This window comes from Micromesistius poutassou, assembly GCF_964030765.1.
Source record: "Micromesistius poutassou genome assembly, chromosome: 12".
Taxonomy (NCBI): domain Eukaryota; kingdom Metazoa; phylum Chordata; class Actinopteri; order Gadiformes; family Gadidae; genus Micromesistius; species Micromesistius poutassou.
In genome coordinates this window covers 1865328-1888749 of record NC_140282.1, presented here as the reverse complement: position 1 = coordinate 1888749, position 23422 = coordinate 1865328, and the positions used below count along the sequence as shown (strand labels likewise).

General features: G+C 43.5%; 1 protein-coding gene across 1 annotated transcript; it reads left to right on the top strand.

The window, feature by feature from the left end:
* Window positions 1-12938: 12938 nt before the first annotated feature.
* Window positions 12939-22891, top strand: LOC311356092 (xaa-Pro dipeptidase-like; the record flags this gene model as incomplete). The annotated part of the gene is made up of 7 exons (XM_084475869.1): window positions 12939-13006; window positions 15173-15217; window positions 18062-18149; window positions 19144-19190; window positions 20426-20487; window positions 21135-21319; window positions 22829-22891. 7 exons carry the CDS (start codon window positions 12939-12941, stop codon window positions 22889-22891), a joined length of 558 nt encoding a protein of 185 aa, XP_084331995.1.
* Between the last annotated feature and the right edge of the window lie 531 nt (window positions 22892-23422).

Below are 23422 nucleotides of genomic sequence, written 5' to 3'. Positions count from 1 at the left end.
GCAACGCGGCCTAATGAGTGAGCCTGACCCGGCGGCGCCTCGCTCGCTGCTCGTGAAGTGGTGATGGACCGAACCGTGTGACATTCTGGGTCGAACGCGGCGGCCTTATCGAGGGGGATTTAAGTGGGTTTAGAATTATGATAATTAACGTGGATGCTCACATTATTTACACCACCACAACAAGCTATACCTGAGGCAGTGACCCGCCTCTGTGCGTATTAACGACAGCCCGAGCTGTTTGTAAATAACTTTCTAGAGAAAAGGATGGGAGGTGAAAACCTGTTGGTTTTACAAGTTCACTTTGGGCAGGTTTTTCTTTTTTTTGTCTCCCCGTTGTCTCCCCCATCACTCTGTCTCCCCCATCACTCTGTCTCCCCCATCATGCTGTCTCACCCATCACTCTGTCTCCCCCATCATGCTGTCTCACTCATCACGCTGTCTCCCCCATCACGCTGTCTCCCCCATCACGCTGTCTCGCCCATCACGCTGTCTCGCCCATCACGCTGTCTCCCCCATCACGCTGTCTCCCCCATCACGCTGTCTCCCCCATCAGGCTGTCTCACCTCCCCCTGTAAGCCAGGGACCCCTCCTGTTAACTTTGGTCAGTGACCATCAGTGATTGATTACGTTTGCTTCACCTCCAGGATTTGGGTCAGCTGCCAATCGCAGCATTGACTGCCCAGCGACCAGGCCCAAATATAGCCTCCTCTTGAAGGGGTACTGTCCATGGTGCTGACCCATATATGGATGACATATGGACTCTCCCCATACCATGGGGATCATTACACACACACACACACATCTTCTAATCAAACAAGATGGACACTGATGGAATGCGCCCAATCAGGATGGAAGCTTTAGAACAAACGACGTAAGGTGTATAAATCTGACGTGATATACCGTGCCAATGGTTTCACTTCATTCGCACAGAGTATTTATAGCACAGAGTCACAGGTAAGATACAGTTACAGATACTGTATCTGCATCACAGTGAGCTTGTAACCATCTTTCATCACGTTTGATGAGGTGTAAATTGGCTCCCCACACACACACACACACACACACCCGCCCCCACCCCCCCCGCCAAGCTGCTATTGAATCACGTATTTATAGTAGCGCCCGCTTCTCCCTTGACGTCACTTTAGTTTTTTCTGTCTTTCCAAGCATAAAAATGTCCAAACTATTCAGCACCATCCACCGTACACAATTAATCTTCTCACATCAGTCCTGGTTAATTATGTAGCTGTCCTCGGCGGTAAATAAAGCAACACAAAACGAAACACAAAAACACAAAACAAATCAGCACATAAAAGTGAAGCTCTCCTCGGGAGAGAGGAGCTCCTGGCCCGTCCCACGCCCTCATTAGACTAACAAGCGCCGCTTCCTTCTCCTACTATTCTTTCTTCTCAGTTTAATTGTGGTTTGTTTTAACATGGAAGGAAGTGACCTTCAATGCAGAGCCGACATATTTGTGTGTAATTAGACTATGGAGAAGGTCTCTGAAGTGCAGATTAATGCGCGGGTGCCTGGGCACTAATTGGAGAAATCACTGTGTGTTTTATTTTGGTACTCCCCAGCTAAAGGAATGAAAGCCCTGAGACAGAATCAACAGTGGACTGGGAGTATGTCTGCACGAATTGTCTGCAAACTTGTGTATGACATTTGCTTGTCAGTGAGTGTGTGGTTGTGTGTGTGTGTGTGTGTGTGTGTGTGTGTGTGTGTGTGTGTGTGTGTGTGTGTGTGTGTGTGTGTGTGTGTGTGTGTTTGTTTGTTGTTTGTGTGTTGCATCAGATGTTTTGAGTTAACATTTTCTATTGCAAACCTTTTTCAATTGAGAAAGCCATCGTCTCTGCCAATATACATACCAGGTTTAAAGTATGCACAAATCACGAATCACAAACCTGCACCTCTAAACATTTCTGGGGAAAGTTACTTCAAAAGACACACCATGATGCAAAATAATTTAATGAATGAAGGTAATTTCTTTGCATTATTATTGCTCAAATGCAAGCCACAAATGTTAATTAAAATCCAATCAAATAAACATAACTTCCACTCCCACCTCCCAGTAAACATATATTTTTATGCAGTGACTTAAACAGCTCTGTGGCTTTGAACCAATAATGACATAAAATGTTTCCCTCTCCTCCTACAGCAACATTCATTGCACAGCGTTCAGAAAAACTTCTCCCAGTTACTCATTCCTACCACTTGATGAGTGGAGGACCATGCATCAAGTGACATCCTAGGGAAGGGCCTAGGATGTCCCACACAAAATGGAACGCAGCCCAAAAACACTCCCACATATCGAACTCCGGAAAACCTTCCTCTTCAGTTACTCCATCACCAGGAGAAGACACAAGCGAGCCCATGTGGGACTGACTCTGATGAGGTTATGAATTTGTCAAGGATGGCACAGAATTGTTTGTTGTTACAAAAATCCATAAGAGAGAAGGTCACGACTGGCAGCAGAAACAGAACGAGGATGTTTAGGGGGGGTGTTTGGCTCAACGACAGATCCGTCCAGAGCGACGGACATGGTCTGTGGGGCAAGGGACAGCTCCCTGCTGGGGAACACGCAGCCAAGTAATTGAAATGATTTACAAGTAAAACTGGATGGCTTAACATCTTTTTTTTTTTTTTTTTTTCATATAGTCGTTGATAAATCCAGATGAAATATGTGCTGTCCGGTAAGCCAAATCCACTCCAATCATCAACATCTGCCCTGGGTTAAGGCTGCATGTACGTACCGCCGTGAACCGGCCCAGAGTGGCGGCTTTGATCAGGATTTGGCGGTGCCCTTGCCGTCCTGATCCCGTTTCCCCTCTACCATCTGCTTTACTTTCATTACACACTCTGGATGTTTTTAAAGTACATTTGGGAAATTCCCCGCTACTGTGAAACGTGGATCTCACCTCAACACAAAACACAGGCAGGACTGTTGAACTTGTTTGAAATGCATGCAGCCAGAGACGTTAACCTTTCAATGACTTCTCTATGCAATCTGCTTTGAAGCCCTACGGAAATGATCAGGCGAGCTCTTGCGCCGGGGAACTTATTCCTCAGTCAAACAACCGTAATCCGCCGCCGACGTAAACACAGTGTTAGCATGTCCGAAGGTCATGGTTCGCATTGGGAGCGGCAGTAGCTCAGGAGGTAGAGCGGGTTGGCTGGTAACCGCAAGGTTGCTGGTTCGATCCAGGGCTCTTCCTAGCTGAGTGTCGAGGTGTCCCTGAGCAAGACGCCTCACCCTAACTGCTCCTGACAAGCTGGCTGTCGCCGTGCGTGGTTGACTCCGCCGTCGGTGTGTGAATGTGTGCATGAATGGGTGAATGTCAGTCAACACTGTAAAGCTCTTTGGATAAGAGCGCTATATAAATGAGGACCATTTCCCATTGGAAGCTCCTTGGCGATTTGTTGTGAGCATGGTGTTTTTGTGCGGTCGCTCGCCCTCCACTGCACTCGTTTCATGTTCAAGCCTCCAAGTCTTGTCATGCATTTCGATTGAGTTAGTGTATTCATTATGCAGGATTGTTTGATTAAAGCTGAGCTCCCTCGCTGGAACAAGAACAATAAACACTTGTCCTTATCCTCTTATGGAACTCAGCCCGCAAATTGAAAATGTTCAATTTAGTTGTTGGGTTGCTCAAACCTCAAACAACTGTATGCAACTGGTATAACCATGATAGGCACTTGGTGAGGATTTATTTATAGACTGTTCTATTTACGGACAAATTATTGATAACAGAAAGTCCACAGAGAAATGGGTTTTCTCTGCACATATTTTCTGCAAACACATTTTCAGACAAATTGGGCAGACATACTTTGCTGGTGTGCTTGTGTGTGTCTGTGCTTGCGTGCATGGATGCTTGTGTGTGTGTGTGTGTGTGTGTGTGTGTGTGTGTGTGTGTGTGTGTGTGTGAGTGCCAGATATTTTTTATCTTGTCGAAAGGCTTTAACAGAAAAACACCCTGAAATAGTTAAGGTTTTACTTTAACCTTTCCATCGGGGCAAAGGTTAAGACAAAGGTTAAGTTAAATTTGGGCCACGTGACACAACTAAAATGTACAACAACAACGACTAGCAACGAATGCTCTACATATTACTGTTACTAGCTTCCTAAATGCTTTTGTTAAAATCCATGTATCAATTCTATAAATACGTAGCATGTGTGAACTTAACGTTTAACATTCATTTCTGCGCTACAGTTTCCTGGTATATTTTCCGACCTCCAGTTCTCTGATATTGATATGTCTTTTTTTGTGTAGCCTATTTTGTATTAACTTCAACACACACTCATCCATCACATACACTTGAAGTTATTGGGAAAATGAAGCCATTGTGAACAGCTGTCGGGTTGAGTTGTGGAGCCCACGGCGTCCAACGGGCTCTAACTGGCCTAATAGGTAGAGGGAGCAGGTTTGCAACCAGAAGACCTGTGCTTTCCCTTAGAACAAATCACAGACGGAACGGTGGCAGCATTGCCCTTCGATACTGCAGCACTGTTAAACCTAAGTTCGAGTTAACCTTGTGCCTGCATTGGGCCAAGCGAGCCCGTATTTTTAGTCAGCCTGCCTGGCTAAAGGAAGGTTATCCGATGAGTTCTCTCTTTGCTCTACGCGGTGACACTAATTCAATAGAGATGAGAGCGGCGCTGGGGCCGCGCATTAATCAGTCGCCTGGCGCCCGTTGCCTAGGTAGCAGCGCTAGCAGAGACAAGCCCCGCCTGTCCACTGCCTCCCTGGCGCAAGGTTATTCACGTCGCAGCGCGGGTCTCCATTGCCTTCTAAAGTCCATGTTTATCTTGTCTCCGGTCTCCCGAGCTCCTGGGCTGGCGGGCCGGGTGGCTGTGGCGGCGCGCCTCTCCCAGGGATATTAACAAGATGGAAACAAGCAGAGTCAACCCCCGGTGACACATCCGTCCCGCGCGCCGGCACCGCGGCAGATGGATGGGAATCGGCGCGTCATATTTGTGCCACCAGTGTGGCACCCATGGGGCGAGCCAGAGGACGGGCCGACTCCGTGTGAAGGATGGCCGTGACCGTCTCGTGGTGGAACAAGGACAATCAGCCCGCCTGCGCCAAACCTCAGAGGCCCTGTGGAGCTTTCTGTGTTTGCTGCATTACTGATGCATCGTGTGAATGGGTGGTTTACTATGAGGGGCCGTGTGGGACATTATTCAGAATGAGCATGCGCATACACATATGAAACCAAACTCATTCACATACTATACTGAAAACCTCGCACACATACAAGTGAAAAGCTTTTACATACACAACTGAAACACTCTCACATAAACAACTGAAAAATTATACGCTCACATACACAACTGAAAAGCTTGCGTAAAAACTAGTGGAACCTTTCACATAGACTACTGAAATGCTTTCACACATACTAGTAAAATGTGCTCATATACACAGCTGAAAAATTGCCTCTCACACACACATATAAAACCATTCACATACTATACTGAAAACCTCACACACATACAAGTGAAAAGCTTTTACATACACAACTGAAACACTCTCGCACAAACAACTGAAAAGCTCTCGTAACAACTAGTGGAACCTTTCACATAGACTACTGAAATGCTTTCACACGTACTAGTAAAATGTGCTCATATACACAACTGAAAAATTCTCTCTCTCATACACATATGAAACCATTCACAGACTATACTGAAAATCTCAGATATGTATGTGAAAGTGTTTCACTCACTCGTGTGTGAGGATTTCAGTGAAAACGGAAGGCGTTTCAGTTGAAACGGAAGGTGGTTGAAAAAATAAAGAATAGACACAGACATGCTACAGACACAGGCGCTACACTTGAATTAAGACCCCTAGATAATGCGATTCATAGTCGAGCTAAGCGTGCATGTACCCAGTCGAATTGGATTATGCGTTGAATTGCGTTCTGCGCATGCTCGAGATCTTTTCCCGGGGCCGTGAGCCGGAAGTAGAAAGAGACGATAGTCGTGTTGTTGTTGTTGTTGTTGTCGCCGCCGTCGGATAAGGGATAACGAGAAATGGCGATTTATTTAAAAAGGTGGCGCAGAAGATGGAGGAAGCCGGTGAATGTAGTTACCCCCGCCCCTATAAGAATTGTGTCTCGGCCGCGGGAGCGCGCATGGCATGCATTCATTAAAGGTGGAAGCACACGGACACTACGCTTCGATTTCACCCAAGGCTGAATTAAAAGTCCATGTTTTTCTAAATGTTGCTCATCAACGAGGTTGTAAAATAACTACGATCTTTATTCATTCATTGCGCCGCGGCCGAACTGACGGGGGTATTCTCTGATATTATGAATCTTACAGACTGCGTCGGGTTCTCCGACTCTCTGGTACTTCCACAACAAGTAAAGACTCCTAGTTGGGTTTATCTCACCCATGGGGAAAAGGAATTAGGGGGGAAATTAACTTTGGCTTTGACTCTCTGAAGTTCAGATTGAAACACGATATGGAGGAGAAAGCGATGTTTCAGCAGACAGCTGTCAGTTCACTTCGGGTCCATATCATTTCTCCGACGCTCCATTGTTCCGACCTCTCGGTCGTATGCGGACTCCTCCGCCGGCAGAGCAGCCGGAGGAGTCGGCATACGACCGAGAGGTCGAATGTGTTTGTTGTTGCTGGTGACGTAAAGAGGTCAACCGAATTAAGCTGTGCATGTATACGTACTGAGTGTAGCGCCTGTGTCTGTAGCATGTCTGTGTCTATTCTTTATTTTTTCAACCACCTTCTGTTTCAACTGAAACGCCTTCCGTTTTCACTGAAACGCCTTCCGTTTTCAATGAAATCCTCACACACATATGAGTGAAACACTTTCACATACATATCTGAGATTTTCAGTATAGTATGTGAATGGTTTTATATGTGTGTGTGAGAGGCAATTTTTCAGCTGTGTATATGAGCACATTTTACTAGTATGTGTGAAAGCATTTCAGTAGTCTATGTGAAAGGTTTCACTAGTTTTTATGCAAGCTTTTCAGTTGTGTATGTGAGCGTATATTTTTTCAGTTGTTTATGTGAGAGTGTTTCAGTTGTGTATGTAAAAGCTTTTCACTTGTATGTGTGCGAGGTTTTCAGTATAGTATGTGAATGAGTTTGGTTTCATATGTGTATGCGCATGCTTATTCTGAATAATGTCCCACACGGCCCCTCATAGTATGCAACACACACACACACATACGTGAACGTGCACGCACACACAAAGACGCAAGCAATCACACGCACAGATGCAAGCAATCACACACACACACACACACACACACACGCATACAAAGACACAAACACACCCATGCAAGCGCACATTTATACACACACACGCAAGCAATCACACACACACATACGTAAACGTGCACACACACACAAAGACGCAAGCAATCACACACACAGATGCAAGAAATCACACACGCACACACACACACACACACACACACACACATACAAAGACACAAACACACCCACACACAGATACACACACACACACACACACACACACACACACACACATACACACACACAAGCAATCACACATACACACGCACACACAAGCAATCACATACACACACACACACACACACACACACACACACACACACAAGTAATCACATACACCCACACACACACACACACACACACACACACTTTTGTAATGTTGCATTGCAAATGGTTCTGTAATCTTCTGTTAAGCACTTTAAGCACCGATTCTGTATGAAAGGTGGTGAATAAATACATTTTTCTTCATGCCAATCCGTCTTTCAAACAAAGAATAAGAAGGGCGAGGCGATTGACGACCTTCGAACGGCAGACGTCTTTATCATCCCAAGTCGACGTCATCAAAACACATTTGGTGAAAATGGGTTTTTTGCTCGCCCCGTTTGCTTATTGCTTCCGGTATTTATCAAAATTAGAATGCACAAACAGAACGCACATTTGATATGCAAAGGAGGCAAAACGGTGGTGCTTGACTACAAATTAGCCACTATCAGTGTGTAATTGCTAGAGTAGACCTCAAGCTCCTACACTTCACTGCAATTATCAATTGAAAAAAACACACAAAAGTCGATTTTTTTAACTGTGTACGCACATTTCAGTTTTCTAAGTGTGCGGTTTAAAAAGTTTAATGTCAACATAAAAAAGCATATGCATGTATCAAGCCTGAGACGCAAGGCCATTTGGCACAGATCTGTGTATCCTCATTTGATGGTTAATTTGTGTTGGTGGTCCTCATAAGGTGAGATGGATCTCAGACAGGACGATTATGTGTGTTTGTTGACAGTTCGCTCATCATAGAGGAACATGCTATATGTGAAGACTGAGACAAGAGAGAAGGGCGGTCTAATTCAACATCACATCCTGGATCATGCAATGTCTGGGTAGCACGTAAAAAAAGGTGTTAATGGATAGCATTAGCATCGGGTTTAGTGTTACGTTTGTCTCTTCCTTTGCTTCATAAGGGTTAGGGTTGGGTTAGTGGGGATGTGTTAGGGTTGTGTTAGGGTTAGGTCAGAGTTGGGTTAGTGGGGATGTGTTAGGGTTGTGTTAGGGTTAGGTTAGAGTTGGGTTAGTTAGGGTTAGGTTAGAGTTGGGTTAGTTAGGGTTAGGTTAGAGTTGGGTTAGGTTAGAGTTGGGTTAGTGAGGATGTTTTAGGGTTGTGTTAGGGTTAGGTTAGAGTTGGGTTAGTTAGGGTTAGGTTAGAGTTGGGTTAGTGGGGATGTGTTAGGGTTGTGTTAGGGTTAGGTTAGAGTTGGGTTAGTTAGGGTTAGGTTAGAGTTGGGTTAGTGGGGATGTGTTAGGGTTGTGTTAGGGTTAGGTTAGAGTTGGGTTAGTGGGGATGTGTTAGGGTTAGGTTAGAGTTGGGTTACTTAGGGTTAGGTTAGAGTTGGGTTAGTGGGGTTCGGTAGGGTTTGGTTACTCTAATGCGCTCTTATTTTAAAGTGTCTGAATGTCTACACATCTTTGAAAATATACAAAAATAAATTTAAAAAGCCTCAGATAATAACTTCTTGAGGTCTTCCAGTGAGGGAATAATTCAGATGTTCTGTGCAGTATAACGGTCTTCGACCACGGGTCAACGGGTCTCATCCGTATTGAAAGCCTTGACTGGTCCGTCACTTCCTCTCTCCCTCTTCTGTGGCTCGCTTTTGTCTGAACCGAGATGTGTGCCTTCATCGCCGTTGGGAGCGGGAGACACGGTAATTGCAACATGTCTGCAGCAGGAGTGCGCCTAATGAGGTCCGCTTTGCCTGCAACACACCTCCTACCGAGGCAATTTAACACGTTTACCCACTCTAAAGTTTACTTAACTCACTGCTTCCTCATCCAGCGTCCATCGGTGGTCACCTGCAGACAGAGGGCTGGGCACATGACGTACGACGGTGAAAACAACAGCTCTCTGTCCTCTTTGTTCTTCGTGTCGCGTGGCTTATGGTCGGAGAGACTGAGAACAACACATATTTTCAGCTAGCTTACTTGCACCCTAACTTAGTATCTACTTCTGAATGATTAATGTGTCTTTCTGGTAAAGAGCCAGTATCAGTGGGTATAAACTTCCCAAGTTCACATCAAAACAATATTGGACGGGAGTGACAACACGGATGCTTCGAGCATCCACCTCGTTATCACACGCTCGCCGCCTTGGAACAGAAACAATTAGCTTCCTGCGTCTCCAGATCATTCTGCCTGAGAGACACATGGGTTTGTTTATCCTCCCGGACTCTGTGCTACCCGGCTGGCCTACGCGTGTACTTGGTTTCCCCTCTGTGTGTGCCACCGTCTTTGAAAAGCATCCTTCCCTCCACTGTGAATCTGTGAGTCCAAAAGCCCCTAAGCAGGAGTAAAGTTCTGAGTTCAAAGCGTTGCCGTTTAAAGTGTATCACCACCACTTACAGCTGGCTTTGGAGATAAAACGTGTGGGATGCCAGGGAATTGGCTCTGCGCTCCGCAGCGGCATTGGCTTGTTTTCCCTCTGGTTGTCCCCGAGCCACGGACCGCTCTGTGACCCGCAACGGAGCGGAGACCTAGCCCCGCGGCCCTGGAGGTAGGTCACTCCGCTGGTTCAGCAGGTTGTTGAGGGTTCAATGACGGCGCAGGGCAGTGCGCTGACGGCAGAGTCCGACCTGACGGACCAGAGAGACCGCCTGCTTGGAGCCTGGCATTACATTGGACATCCAAAGCGTCTTAAAAACGGTTGATTGACATGTTCACACACCCAACGGTATAGAGTCAACCATGCAAGTCGACAGCCAGCTCGTCGGGAGGAGTCAGGGTGAGGTGCCTTGCTCAGGGACACCTCGACACTCAGCTAGGAGGAGCCGGGGATCGAACTAGCAACCTTCCGTTTAGAAGTCAACCCGCTCTGCCTTCTGTGCTGAGTCGACACCATGGCATTTGGCTGGACAGAGGAGTCTCCTGCCATCTGAAACGTCGTAGGCCTAGGCGTCTCTTTGGCTCAGCTGGCGTCGCTCGATTGAACTTGGTTGTGTTCATTTAGCCTACATATGCAAAGCAGGTCTTTCTCCCCTTCTCAATCAGACTTGTCATTCTGATCAGAGCACCCCATTCCCGCTAATATTAACACAATCAGTATTGGGTAGAATTATGAAGACTATTTTCAAATTAAATTAGACTCGCGTTAATTAAGAGCGCCAGCCAGCAGCGTAATTTAGCAACCATGACGCGGGTGGAAATCTTAGGAGCTTCATAATCATATTTCATAGCCCACAGTTCATTTCTTCTTCATTGCTAATTGTGAAGTCCTTTAAAACAAGGGCAGACTTTTCCTATTAAATCCAAAGCATAGGCCAACATGCAGCCAGGAAATGATTACTATTCTCAGTTGGGGGGGGGGTGGGGGTGGGGAACCTACTAAATTCATATTTTGTTGGTAGAGGTAAATAATAGATAAATAAAGAAGGTAAGGGACAAGACATGAAGGACAGACTGAAATTCTGGTGTGTGCCTCAAATTATTGAGGCTTGATGGGAGAAGTTTGCAACAGAAATGGTTTCTGTCCCCTTGTCAAACAAGGGCAATGGATTGTTGTTGTCATCCCACAATGCATTGCAATAATGAATTGTGTAGCGGCAGTATATTGTTCATATGGGGTCGTTTGAGTCGTACACTTCGGTCGCAGTGTACGCCAGGCCTATGTTTTTCTTTTCTTTATTATCCTTTTTTTTTTTTCTTTCTTTTTTTTTCCAATAAGCCCTAACAGACAAATATGCTCAGTCTCTTGCTCAAGTTGTTTTTTTTGCCATTTGGGTATACTCAAAGTAAATGGCGTTAAACTTCAGTCTCACACAACGACTTCATTGAAAGAGAGTTGCATCTCCCCCTACTGTTTATATTGTATGACTGCAGTAAACAGAACGTTTGTGCGTGGGGGCGCTTATGAGTGTGCTTGTGTGTGTAAGTGAGACGGATACAGACTTCAATGGACAGAGATAAACAATAATATTTTGTATTTCATCACTTTGAGTCAGGTAATGGAGTCCAGTTTTACTCTGTTATAATACCTCCTCTTCTTCATCAATGTGATTCAATATAGTCAATACTGCTTAATAGGTGCAAAGCTATGGCTCTAGTTATATTAGTTAGAATAACTAGTAATATAATTACTAGTAATTTTATACTAGTAATAATATAATATAATATAACCCTGACGAGCCTTCTCCTCACGGTTGGTCCTCAACAGTGGCGATTCTAGACCGGTTTTAATGGGGGGGCCGAGATGGGGCCGGCTTTTCTGTTAGAGGGGCACAAACAAAATTGTTGAGGGGGGGGGGGGGGGGATTTATTGCACTTGGTTGTAGAATCCTGATTTTGCTGAATAATATGTATTGACTGTTAATTGACTACTAGTATTACTTTTGGTGATTTAAATTCCATAACTAGTGTATGTTGACATTTGGCATATTTCTACTATATATTAATCCACTATATTAATCTACCAAATGACTCATTAAGTGCACAGACTTATTTAGGTCCAACATTGGGGAGATGACAGATCAACAGTGAAAGAATTGAAGAAAAATAATTGAATTGAATTTCAATTCAAGTGAACTGTCAGTAAATAAAAGTGTGTTCAAATATATTGATATTCATATATATATTCAACCAGTTTGAAAATGGTTGACCTCAAAACATTTTTCTTTGGGCTGTCTGCCAAAGCCGAAGGTAGAACTTTGAAACCGGGCATCTGGATTATTATCATTCTTTAGACATTGTCTACTTCTTGACCGTGACCGCTAGCGTTCAACCACACGTCACGTGTGTCTGCTGCCTGGCAGGCCCGCCTTCTGGCTGGGGAAGGACACCCTGAGGGTGTCTGCCAAACTGTTTGCGGAGAACCGCCGTCGGCTGTTGCCAGGGGCTGGGCGCCGCCCCCCCCCCCCCCCCCCCCCCACTCCGAGAGCGCTGGTCCTGCTGCAGGGGGGGGGGGGGAGCAGAAGCGGCGGTACTGCACCGACACGGACCAGCTCTTCAGGGACCACTGCGGGTTCTGCTGCTCTCGACGGAGGCCTTACCTCCTCCACCTCCAGCACTTTGCTGCCTCAGCGAGGTCTCTCCGTCGGGGGAATTGATCTCATAGTTCACGAGATGGAGGAAAGGAAGATGTAATTATTCTGAAATGGTTCTGGCCAAAAGGAGAACGTGTCAGTGGCCAGGCTGATGATCAGTTACACTTTCTGTCTATGTCTTCCTTTGTGTAAAAGCAGGGATGTGATATTGAGCTAGCAGCAAAATGTTGGATATATATATATGTCTTAATCAGCATCAGACAAAATATTCCATGAAATCAATTGTGATATTGATTGCGCATTGTGGAATCAAAGGCTGTGGAATCAGTGTACTTTAACACCTCTCCTTCTCGCTGTATGAGATGTTCCACTGGACATTTGGAGTCACTGAGGCTGATTGTTTTGCTGCTGTTGAGATGAAAACTGGAAAATCTGTCATCTTTGTCCCCAAACTGGCTGAGAGCTATGCCACATGGATGGGAGAGTAAACCATGGTTTTCATAATGTGAAGATGTTATCTTCAGCAGCCTTCATGCAGAATATCATGCACCAACTTTAAAACAATCAAAGAGTCATTTTTGTAATCTTTGGTGAATGTTACGAGTTAATATGGAAATGTTGTGTTGCTTCTGTTCCCACTGTATAACATATAGGGGAATGTGTTATTCAACCACCAACTAAATCTTCCCTATTGTCTAGTTTTTGTAAATGCTAGGACAGGAGTTGATCCAAGGCATAAAGTCTTTCCTTAATCCTTAAGCTAATCAGTCTTTATCTCTCTGTTGACAGGATCTATCCCAACTTCCCAACTTCAGAAAGAAATATGCTGTTGATGAAAGTCTATGTGATGTAAGTCTAGTGTGGTCATCACTTCTGCTCTGGTCCACTTGTGTTGGCTGACATTTTCCCAGGATCTGAACTTTAAAGTTAAGGTTAGCCAGCCATAAACTTGCTGTGTCTCTGTAGGGCTGTTTCTAAAGGTGAAATGCACCCATCCCTACCTTGGTTCCATAGTGTTGGTGTTGAATGTTATGGTGGTGTGGTCCAGACAAACGCTGAATCCATATGATAACTGCATTTGTGAGTGGGTTGGAAGGCCTCTTGCACTGTGATTAATTCTGTACTTTACTAGTTATCTCATTCATCTTTACTATCAAACATCTAAGAGGGGCAGCAACAGATACTTAAAAGCCTGGCGGTATTACTTTAATGACACATGACATAAAAGTCAATTTTATTTCTTTAAATGGCCATTAAAATAAATGGTTCTTGCAGTAATATACTCTTGATTTTATTTAATTAATGTTATGACATCTCGTTATTGCTTAAAGAGCTAGGTTCAGCCAATGGTTTCTGCATATTAAAGGCACACGCTGTTTCTTTTGTTTTAATTTTTTAGACATTTAGTTATAAATTGTATTTACATAAAACATGTTCACATAAGTAAGTATGTGAGTTATTGAGTTCAATGCAATGTTGCATGTTGCAAGTGCAATGTTTTCTGGTTAATGAATCAAGCATTAACCTTGGTGCCTTCTTGGAAATATATATTTTAAACCTAAGCTATACAGAGATAATGAAAGGGTGCACCATCAAAGGTCACGCAATGGATGCTATGAAGATGGGTAATACTCAATGGGTAATACTCAAGTAAGTGAGATAACACTGCCTTGTACCAGAGCCCAACCGACTGCATTTTAGTGGCCGACGCCGATACTGATATTAGGGAGTAAAAAACTGCCGATATCAATATATCGACCGATAGTAGGCCGAGCTACTAACCGTCACACGGAACACAAATCTGTTAGTGTCCAGAGTGTTTACATGGATGTGCTCATATAAAGTTTTCATATCGCTGCACATCGGTAAACATCACACAGATACTGATATATCTGTGCAGAGCGAATATTGGCCGATGAAATCTTACATTTACATTTACATTTAGGGCATATAGCAGACGCTTTTATCCAAAGCGACTTACAATAAGTACATTTGTCCTAAGAAGTTAAACAATATATAGCCGTCGGTACAGTAAAGACGTTCATAGAACCAAGTGCAAGTACTAACAATCGCCAGGCTAACCCCATTCCCCGTATTCAGCAGTGATAGTTAGCTACTGCAGATGAAGGTCACATATATCAACCAATATATCGGTCGGGCTCCACTAAATACTGCATCCTGAACTTTCCAGATCACAGACGCTCTGACCAGCATTGATCCAGCCATCCTGCTCACGTTGGTATGTGACCTTCATTCTTACCTGACCTTCTGGGGGAACATTGACCTTGGGAAATGGTTTAGAGGCTCTCAGTTTGAAGGCAATAACGGCCGTGACACATGGCAGCAATTATTCATTCAAATGATTAGTCATTAATGTAATCATGCTTTGACAGCTTCTGTGAGACTTTTACTATGCATACAGATTGCCGGTGATTACCCTAATTTTGGAACAAATTTGATTAGACTAATGGTTGCTGGGCTTTGTGAGTCCACATAAATGGCAGGATAATGGTTTTATCCTTGCCAATGGCTGGAATTATTTCCTTAGATTTGTGTGCTTACATATTTTCCACATAAAACAACATACGCTCCAGAAGCTGTCACACATGTACGTATGGTGGTGCTAACTGTGTCACCTTTTCTCCGCCAGCTTTGAAGTAAACAACACCATACTGCATCCAGTCATCGTGGAATGGTGAGTCAGCATTTTTACAAACATGGTTGTTTTTCAATTGCCCATTCGTTGTTACATGAGGAAATATATAGAGCCACCATGGCCATTATTGTCTGTCACTTTTATTATATCCTACAATTAATTATATTATCAATCTTTTTATTTGTACTTAAGGGTGTCAAGTCCGATTTGACCAATTCACAATTTCCCAAGCTTCCCTAAGGGGAATTTGTGTGTGTGTATGTGCATGTGGGTGTGTGTGTGTGTGTGTGTGTTCGTGCTTGGGCCTGTGTGCAGTGAAGAGCAGTGTGTGTTGTCCTAGCCCCCACCACCTCTCAGACAGAGCTGTAATGGGCTCCGTGCCAGCCTGTCTGTCCCCAGCATTAGGCTCTGGGCTCTCCAGATCAATTGACATTTTCTGAAATAGGGAGGAATGCTTCTCAGGCACACCCGCTGGCCAGAATCACTTGATAGAACTCTCCCTGCTCATCTCCAATGGCGTTCTTTAATGGACATTGTGTGTTGTCTAGATCAAGCTGGCTTACATTGGCAACCCTGCTGGTTACCAGAGCACGGGTTCTGGTTTGTAATGCTCTGTGTCTTTAATGTGTGATCACAAAGAAAACAGAGGTGACACACTTGCCTCTGTAACAGCTGTGAGGAATGGGAAAAATGTCTGCGAAAGTGCTGTGTTGTTATCATGGGCAAATAATGTCCGTCAGGTTCAGGTTGTCTTCAGGTTTCCATACCAAACACTATCAAACATAATCAATAGAGAAATTGACTTGGTTTGCAGATGGGGATGTTGTTAACATAGACACATAACATATCTACTTCAAATGTCATGCCACCAGGTGTGGGTGTGATTAGCTGGTACAAGCCGTTTGGCACAGGGAAGGAATGATTTTCATATCGACATCACAAGTGGGCGTGTCCACCCAGATATATGAAGGATGGATGAGCAACGTTTGCTACAGCCCACTGGGTAGGCTGGTAGACTGATCTATCCAGCGTACTATCTAGGTGGACACGCCCACTTGTGATGTCACTATGAAAATCATTCCTTCCCTGTGCCAAATGGCTTGTACCAGCTAATCACACCCACACCTGGTGGCATGACATGAGCCCTTTAAGTATTCTATCAGCCATCATTCCTCCACCTGAAGGAGCTGGGTGGAGCTGGGTGGATGTTTTGTGACAGCCAGCCGATAAGGGTACAATTACCTTACTGTCAAGAAATACAAAACATAGCGATTCCCTGTTTACACCAGCACTGCAAGACAAGCGCCGTGGAACACATTCAGTCACAGAGCGAAGAAAAAAAAGTACTACAGTACTACAAAAACTGTAGTACGATGACGGCACGTACAGACGCAGCGGCCCGTCTCTGTCCCGATAGCGTGGCGTTTTCTTCTTTTTCTAACTTTTCTTTTGACTTTTCTTCGTGTTTTCCCATGGATAAACACAAGCCGAAATACTATATCTATTTTATTTCATTTGTCCAAATTTTATTTGATCCTTTATACTTAATGCACCGAATTGAATTTGGGTTCTTCTATTTGTCTTGTACATTTGTTGTAATTGACAATAAAGCTGACTTTTGACTTTGACTTGACTAGATAAAGGTTCTCTCGTCCGATCCAGAAAGGATGGTTCTGTCTCGGGAAGACGTTGAACGCGAGAGAAAGATAATAGTTCTGAACACACATTGTTTCGTTCTGCTATCGTCGACATCGTACCGTATCAGAAATGCTCATCTGAATTCCACCACAGTCCACTCTCGGGAAAGAGTTCATGATATTTAGCAGGCAAGAAGCGGGGAAATAGCGATGGATTTAAACTCGGGAACACAGGGCTTAGGACACCAGAGACTTGAATCAACGGGTGATTCAGGTTCCCTGTTTCACTTTGACAGAGAGAACATTCTATCCCCCTGATTCTAGATCTGTGGGATAAAAGTGCATGAGCCCTACAAAGCAGAGGTCTGTTACCCAGACACACATTGTGAGAATCCATGAAGGCAGAAAGCAGATGGTATTCTTTCACTTGAATACACCCCAGCATAATAATTTGATTGTGTGTGTGTGTGTGTGTGTGTGTCTTTGTGCGTGTATGTCTTTGTGGGGGTTTGTGTGTGTCTGTGTGTGTGTGTCTTTGTGTGTGTGTGGCTTTGTGCGTGTGTGGTTTTGTGCGTGTGTGTGCTTCTGCGATGGTGTCTTTGTGCGTGTGCCTGTGTTTTTACGGCAAAATACACATCATAGCTAACAAGCTACAAAGAAATATTCACCAGCTTTCTTCATGCTTCATTTTCTTTAAAATTCCATTGTTGTCACTGCTCCCATCTTTCACCACAGTCTCCCATTTGGAACGTATTCATTCTCTGGTTTCTGGGCCATGTGTTGACGGTCTATAGTTCATGGATCCCTGATATCTGGAGTGCTGATGCGGCCTCATGCACAGATCAGATACTGAGAGAGTGCACCTTCTTATCAGTAAGAATGGGTGACAGGCTCACAGAGAAACCACAAGATCGTGGGCCTTATCTCCTCAAGGTGTATCATTGAATAACCCAGGATTGCGTTATAACTCAATTCATTGGGTTTCCTGAATAATTAAAAACCATGTGTCCTACCTTGAAGTGATCACAATATTAGTAAAAGAAAATTCATTGGTAATAATTGGTTTTAAAATTATTTTTAAACTGTCTTTTGGGTTTTGGGTTATATCTACACGGTTGAATGCTCTTATTGTCAGCAGCTACATCAATGTAATGTAAAAACCAAACCATCATGGCTCTCAGCCTAGACTGTGGTTCACCAGGTGCATGAACGCATGCGGCCAGCTGATCTGTGATTGTTTCTGCAGCCGCGTGACCAAGACTGACATGGAGCTGGACATGGACATGGAGATCACATGCTACACCAACAGGATCTCCAGTGAAGCCCACAAAAAGGTGGGATCCCGTTTAGGGTTGGAGCCTATACCTTCCATTCAATGTTAGACAGTATACTGTGGCGAGAAGCACAGGAAGGATGAGACAGGAGGCCATGTTTAGCAGTTGACTGCAGTTCCACGCCCCATACACTGCACAACAACGGAACTGCCTTTATTAACGCCAGCAATTATTACACGAAAACACACATACCCATTCAACGACCGTAACACTTTCAATAACGGTGGCGACAACAATGCACACAACATGACAACAGAAAAACACACAACTACACACCAACAACGAACAACCCCACCCCATTAACCCCACTTAACCTAACAACTACAAGGTAACCCAGGAGGGCACCGAGAAGGTCCAAACCTCCAGGATAGTTGAACCCACAGGATCCCTTGCACATCCGGAACCACGGCCACACGCGTGGTCGCTACAAAATCCACACACATTCATATTCATAAAATCATGCAGTGTGGTATTTTGTCCCCAGCATAGGGTTTTACCTTGTCAATCTAATGATTCGTCTGTACAGGTCACACTAGAGGACTGGTGTGACCTGACAACAACTAGCATGTATTGCTTCTTCCTCTTTAGTGAGTCTGGAGTTTCTGAGGATTCCGGTTTCATTTAGTAAAGGTCATCACTTTTCAGTGCAATCCAGTCGCTCTGAAGCAGAAATGTCACTGTGCCCTGAATGCAGTATGTTGTGTCTGCATAAGTATTTTTAGTATGGAGTATTTTTAATGCATAATTCAGTCCAATGCTTGATATTCAGTGACTGCCCTGGGCACTCCCAGGGATATTTAATAAGGGATATTTTTTAGTTGATTTCACATTCAAAACACCTTTAAAGAGCATCACATTAGCGCTGCTTTGGGAAGTTTTAATTGCGAGTTAAAACCAATCGCTTCGAGCCATGACGTTCACAACTTTAACAACATGCATATAATTATTCAACCTAAATAAAACTCTTAGCCCATACTTGTTTTATTCTTTGTAGATTATGAAAAACGTGAAACTCGGTCAGAAAGAGTACGAAAAGGAGAGGTGAGTAGCCACAGAAACGAAAACCAACATTTTTTTCATTCGACTTTTATTGAATTACATCAAATCAATGAACAAATATTGGGTTTGTTGTCCACACGTTTGTGCTTTACATTCTGCACTGACTTCTATTGTATATTACTGCATAATAATCATGATAAAACAGATTTCTTTCAATAAAAACATAGATTTCCGAGTGACCCAGGGGTGACATTTCTCCTTCTTCTTTGAGACAGACTACAATGTAAGTACTAGTCCGTAGAAAGTTGATAGACAACAGACCAACGAAAGGATCCACTGTTAACAGATTCAAACTCCCTCTTTGAAAGAGAAGAACCCGGTTCACAACGATAGCTTCTCGCTTCACCGACACGCAGCACGTAAACTGCAATCTGGCCCACTGGCCCCAACTGTAGCACCCGAGAGAGATGAGAGAAAGAAGCAAACATCCCCGCACACAGCGCTGTGGCCGTAAGAATCACCGTCGTCCCTGGGCCACTCAAAAAATTATGTATTTCAAAGAACATCATCAGCCACATGAAATAGCAGTGAACCCAACAGCTCAGATGTACGGAGCCCGGGAGCTGACATGGGAGTCATTATTTTATAAAGTGCGCTTGCCTTTTATAACTTGCACATGTGCTTCAGTAAATCGCACGTGTGTTTTAAGTAAATCGCACACACGCTTGTCGCACGTGCGTTTTTTAAGTAAATTGATACATTTATCAACAGTTTCCATTTCCTCTCCCACCCAGAGCCTGTTGAGGGCTCTGTGGTGTTTGTGAAAGATGACCAGGAAGTGCCTGCTCAGCACGGTGGTCTGCTGGGCTTCCTGTGCGCTGAGGAGAGCCACACAGAGAACAGTTTGATGTGCTTTACCGTGGATGATCAGGGCACCAACGCTAAACGCTTTCTTGAAAAGCACACGGCCAAAGGAAGGGCATTGCTTTGCCAATTATCCTCTGCAATTTCTTTACACTTATTTTTCCTTGAAACCAGACACTACTATTATCGTGTGTGTGTGTGTGTGTGTGTGTGTGTGTGTGTGTGTGCATGGGCATAAATATAGAACAAATATCTATTTTTGTGTAGTGCTCGGTTAGCCAATCTAGACGGTAGGACCTACTCAATGATTGGCAAACAAAGTAGACAGTCGACAACAAGAGCTTGAAGCGGCTTGGCTGCTGAACTACACATCCAGTTGTTTTGTGTGTCTGTTGTGTTGGATTTCGTTGCAATCTTTTCCAGCACTACTGCTACACCAAAGGAGGGATGCGTCACTCATCGTACATGTGCATCTGTGGAATGTAGGACATTTTAAAATGCTGCTCTAGTGCCCTTAAGCAAGGGGACTCAGTTGTGTCCTATAGTGTTCGACTGAGGTTGTATCCAAGCAGCAATGAGGGATGGGTTAGAATAATTTAAACCATCCAGGATGGAGACATGTGGTGCATAGAATCCAACGGTTCCCTGACTCAAGTAGAAATCAAACCTCCACATTGACACGGACAAACTAGGATTTAGTTAACCTTAAAATGCTTGCTAAATTATTTTCTAAGAAACATTTCTCTAGAAACATTTCTAAGAGATCAAAAATGTTGAGACATTGCAGCATGATGTTGAATAAGAACCATATAGCTAGTAGCGGTTTGATGATGGGTGAAGAACAGCTTGTGAATGAAAGAGGTCAGAAGAGAACCAATAGGCAACAGATCTTCAGCAGTCTGTGTCTTCTGAAGATATAGGGATGCTTCTTAGCTCTTCATTTGTCCATTTGACAAGCACTATGAGACTTGACCAAGACTTTAATCCATGCAGATTAGTATTTTTCTGGATATTTTTGTTGACAGAAAGAAAAGCTTAATTACACGTCTGACTATTTTATAAAATAAAGTTTTCGATGTGTTCGATGTACCTCGTAAACAAGGGGGCCTTTAACACATCCAGGTGTGAGGTGGGGTGACATGCACCTGCTGGCGCATCAAACTCACCTGAACGAGCTGCTGAAGCTGGGCATCGTCAAGGGCAACGTGGAGGACATGATGGGGGTCCGCCTGGGAGCCGTCTTCATGCCCCACGGCCTGGGCCACCTGCTGGGCTGCGACGTGCATGATGTCGGGGGGTACCCGGAGGTCAGTGTCTATGAATATGGAGATGCATATCATAATGCTAATGCTAGCAATGGCACTTTGTCAAGATACTTAAAGACAATTAATAGATAAAAGATGAGTAAAAGTCAGTTAACATTTTTATGTTAAATGGTAGTGATTATCAAAGCACATGAAAACACTATTTGAAGCATTAATAAAGCATATATTAAGTTTGCTAAACATAAAAATCTAAGCATATGTTTATTTATGAATGTGTATATTTAGCCGTGTTTATTATGTGCATGTTTAAGTTCTGGGGAGGGAATTTATTTATTTTTAAATGGAAAGGTTGATATATATTGATATTTGAAAGTTTCATATTAATTCATCCTATTGCAGTAAGGTTGACCACCAGACCTTTTGCATTCAAATTTACTGTAAGAGGGGACAAAGGAAAACATGAACATGAATGATTTGTATAAACATGGTAGTGGGAGTCCTGTCTGAAAAGGTAAGAGGCAAGCAAAAATATAGTGTGGAAGGTACTGCACAACAGCTGCATTTAGCTCAAACCCAATGACTCATGTCATTCATTTCTTGGATCTTATATTGTGAAATATATTGCCTCATTGTAACAAAAAAACACTTTTTATAAGCCACGCTGAATGGATCTACCAGTGCTGAACATTTTACTTAGGTCTCATAAGGTTATATTCAAATTCTTAATGCTTACTTTTGTTTTGTTATACATATTTGTATTTTTAGGGAATAGGTGATAATAAAAATAAAAAACTTGGAATGGAAAATCACCCCACCCTCTTGAGGCTGAAAATCAGCGGTGTGTTTTGCATGACAATATATGATTGTATTTTTGTATTCTCTAATATTACAAAGAAATCCACATGCTTCTCAGCCTCAAGTAGTGGGTGGTGTTTCTCCATCGGTCGGATCCCACCGGTGCCTGAAGCTTCTTGTGTTCTGATTGTATTGCCAGTGTACACGCCTGTTGTAACCTAGCAGCATCAGGACCCCTCAGCGGCTCCAGAGTGTTCAGAGACGTCTTCCAAATTCAATCAAGTCTGTGTTGTGATTCACTTTGCATTTTTGTTGTATGTATGCGGTAAACGATAAATAAATCAAATGCAGACATCAGATTACTTATTCATAAACTATGCATAATATTTCCATTAAAAGAGGATAGCATGTATGGTTGGCTTTGAAGTGTTTCTCGGTAAGTATCACATGCAGGATGCAGTACTGCATTGGAAGCTGCTCATGCCTCTTGTATAAATGCTGAATTCTAATTTATTTTGACCTTTTGGCCCGGTTAAAGGTCAATGTATTTTTTCATTCATTAATCAATAACTAGGTCGCCTCATGTATAAAATATTTCAGTTCACGCCTTTGATCAAATGTCATAATCCCTCACTGGAATTGAGTTTGAATCGAGCGGCCAATCCAGAGACCGATAAGTGACGGCTTGTTGTTGATGTTGTTGATGTTGTTGTTGTTGTTGTTGTTGTTGTTGTTGTTGTTGATGTTGTGGTCCAGGCGCGCATCGAGGACGTGGTGTCGACATCCCTCAGCCAATTGGTCAGCAGCGAGGAGATCTAAATGACATGGAATTCTGGTGCCGGCCTTCCAGAAGTAACGTTCCGGAGTGTGGATATGGCGCTATTTTTAGTCTTTAAAGAGTGCATCATATTTTTCACAGGTCACAGATTATCACAGATTGTCATTACCACTTGATTGCATCAAATTACATATTTTGTAATTTTACAACATATTGATTAAAATAGTCAGAGAATTACTTAGGCACAAATGAGCCAAGCCAAATAATTAGCTGTCTTTTGCTATCTTTTCGTGGCTCTAAAAATACAACAGTATAATGCAGCATAAAATCGAATTAGCAGCCCACAATCAAGTGAGTTGCAATACTTCCTTGTTCCTCTAGGTGGGCTGCTTTCCTCACTAAAGGCAACGATCTCATTCCAACAGAAAACATAGAAACAAGATATGGATTAAATCAGTTATAATTGGTAGTTCAAGACAATTAAAACATATTGAAGAATGTTTATATACTATAGTGTAGGCTATGTCGACATTTGGCATATTTCAATCCCATCAATCCCCTTCCTATTACTG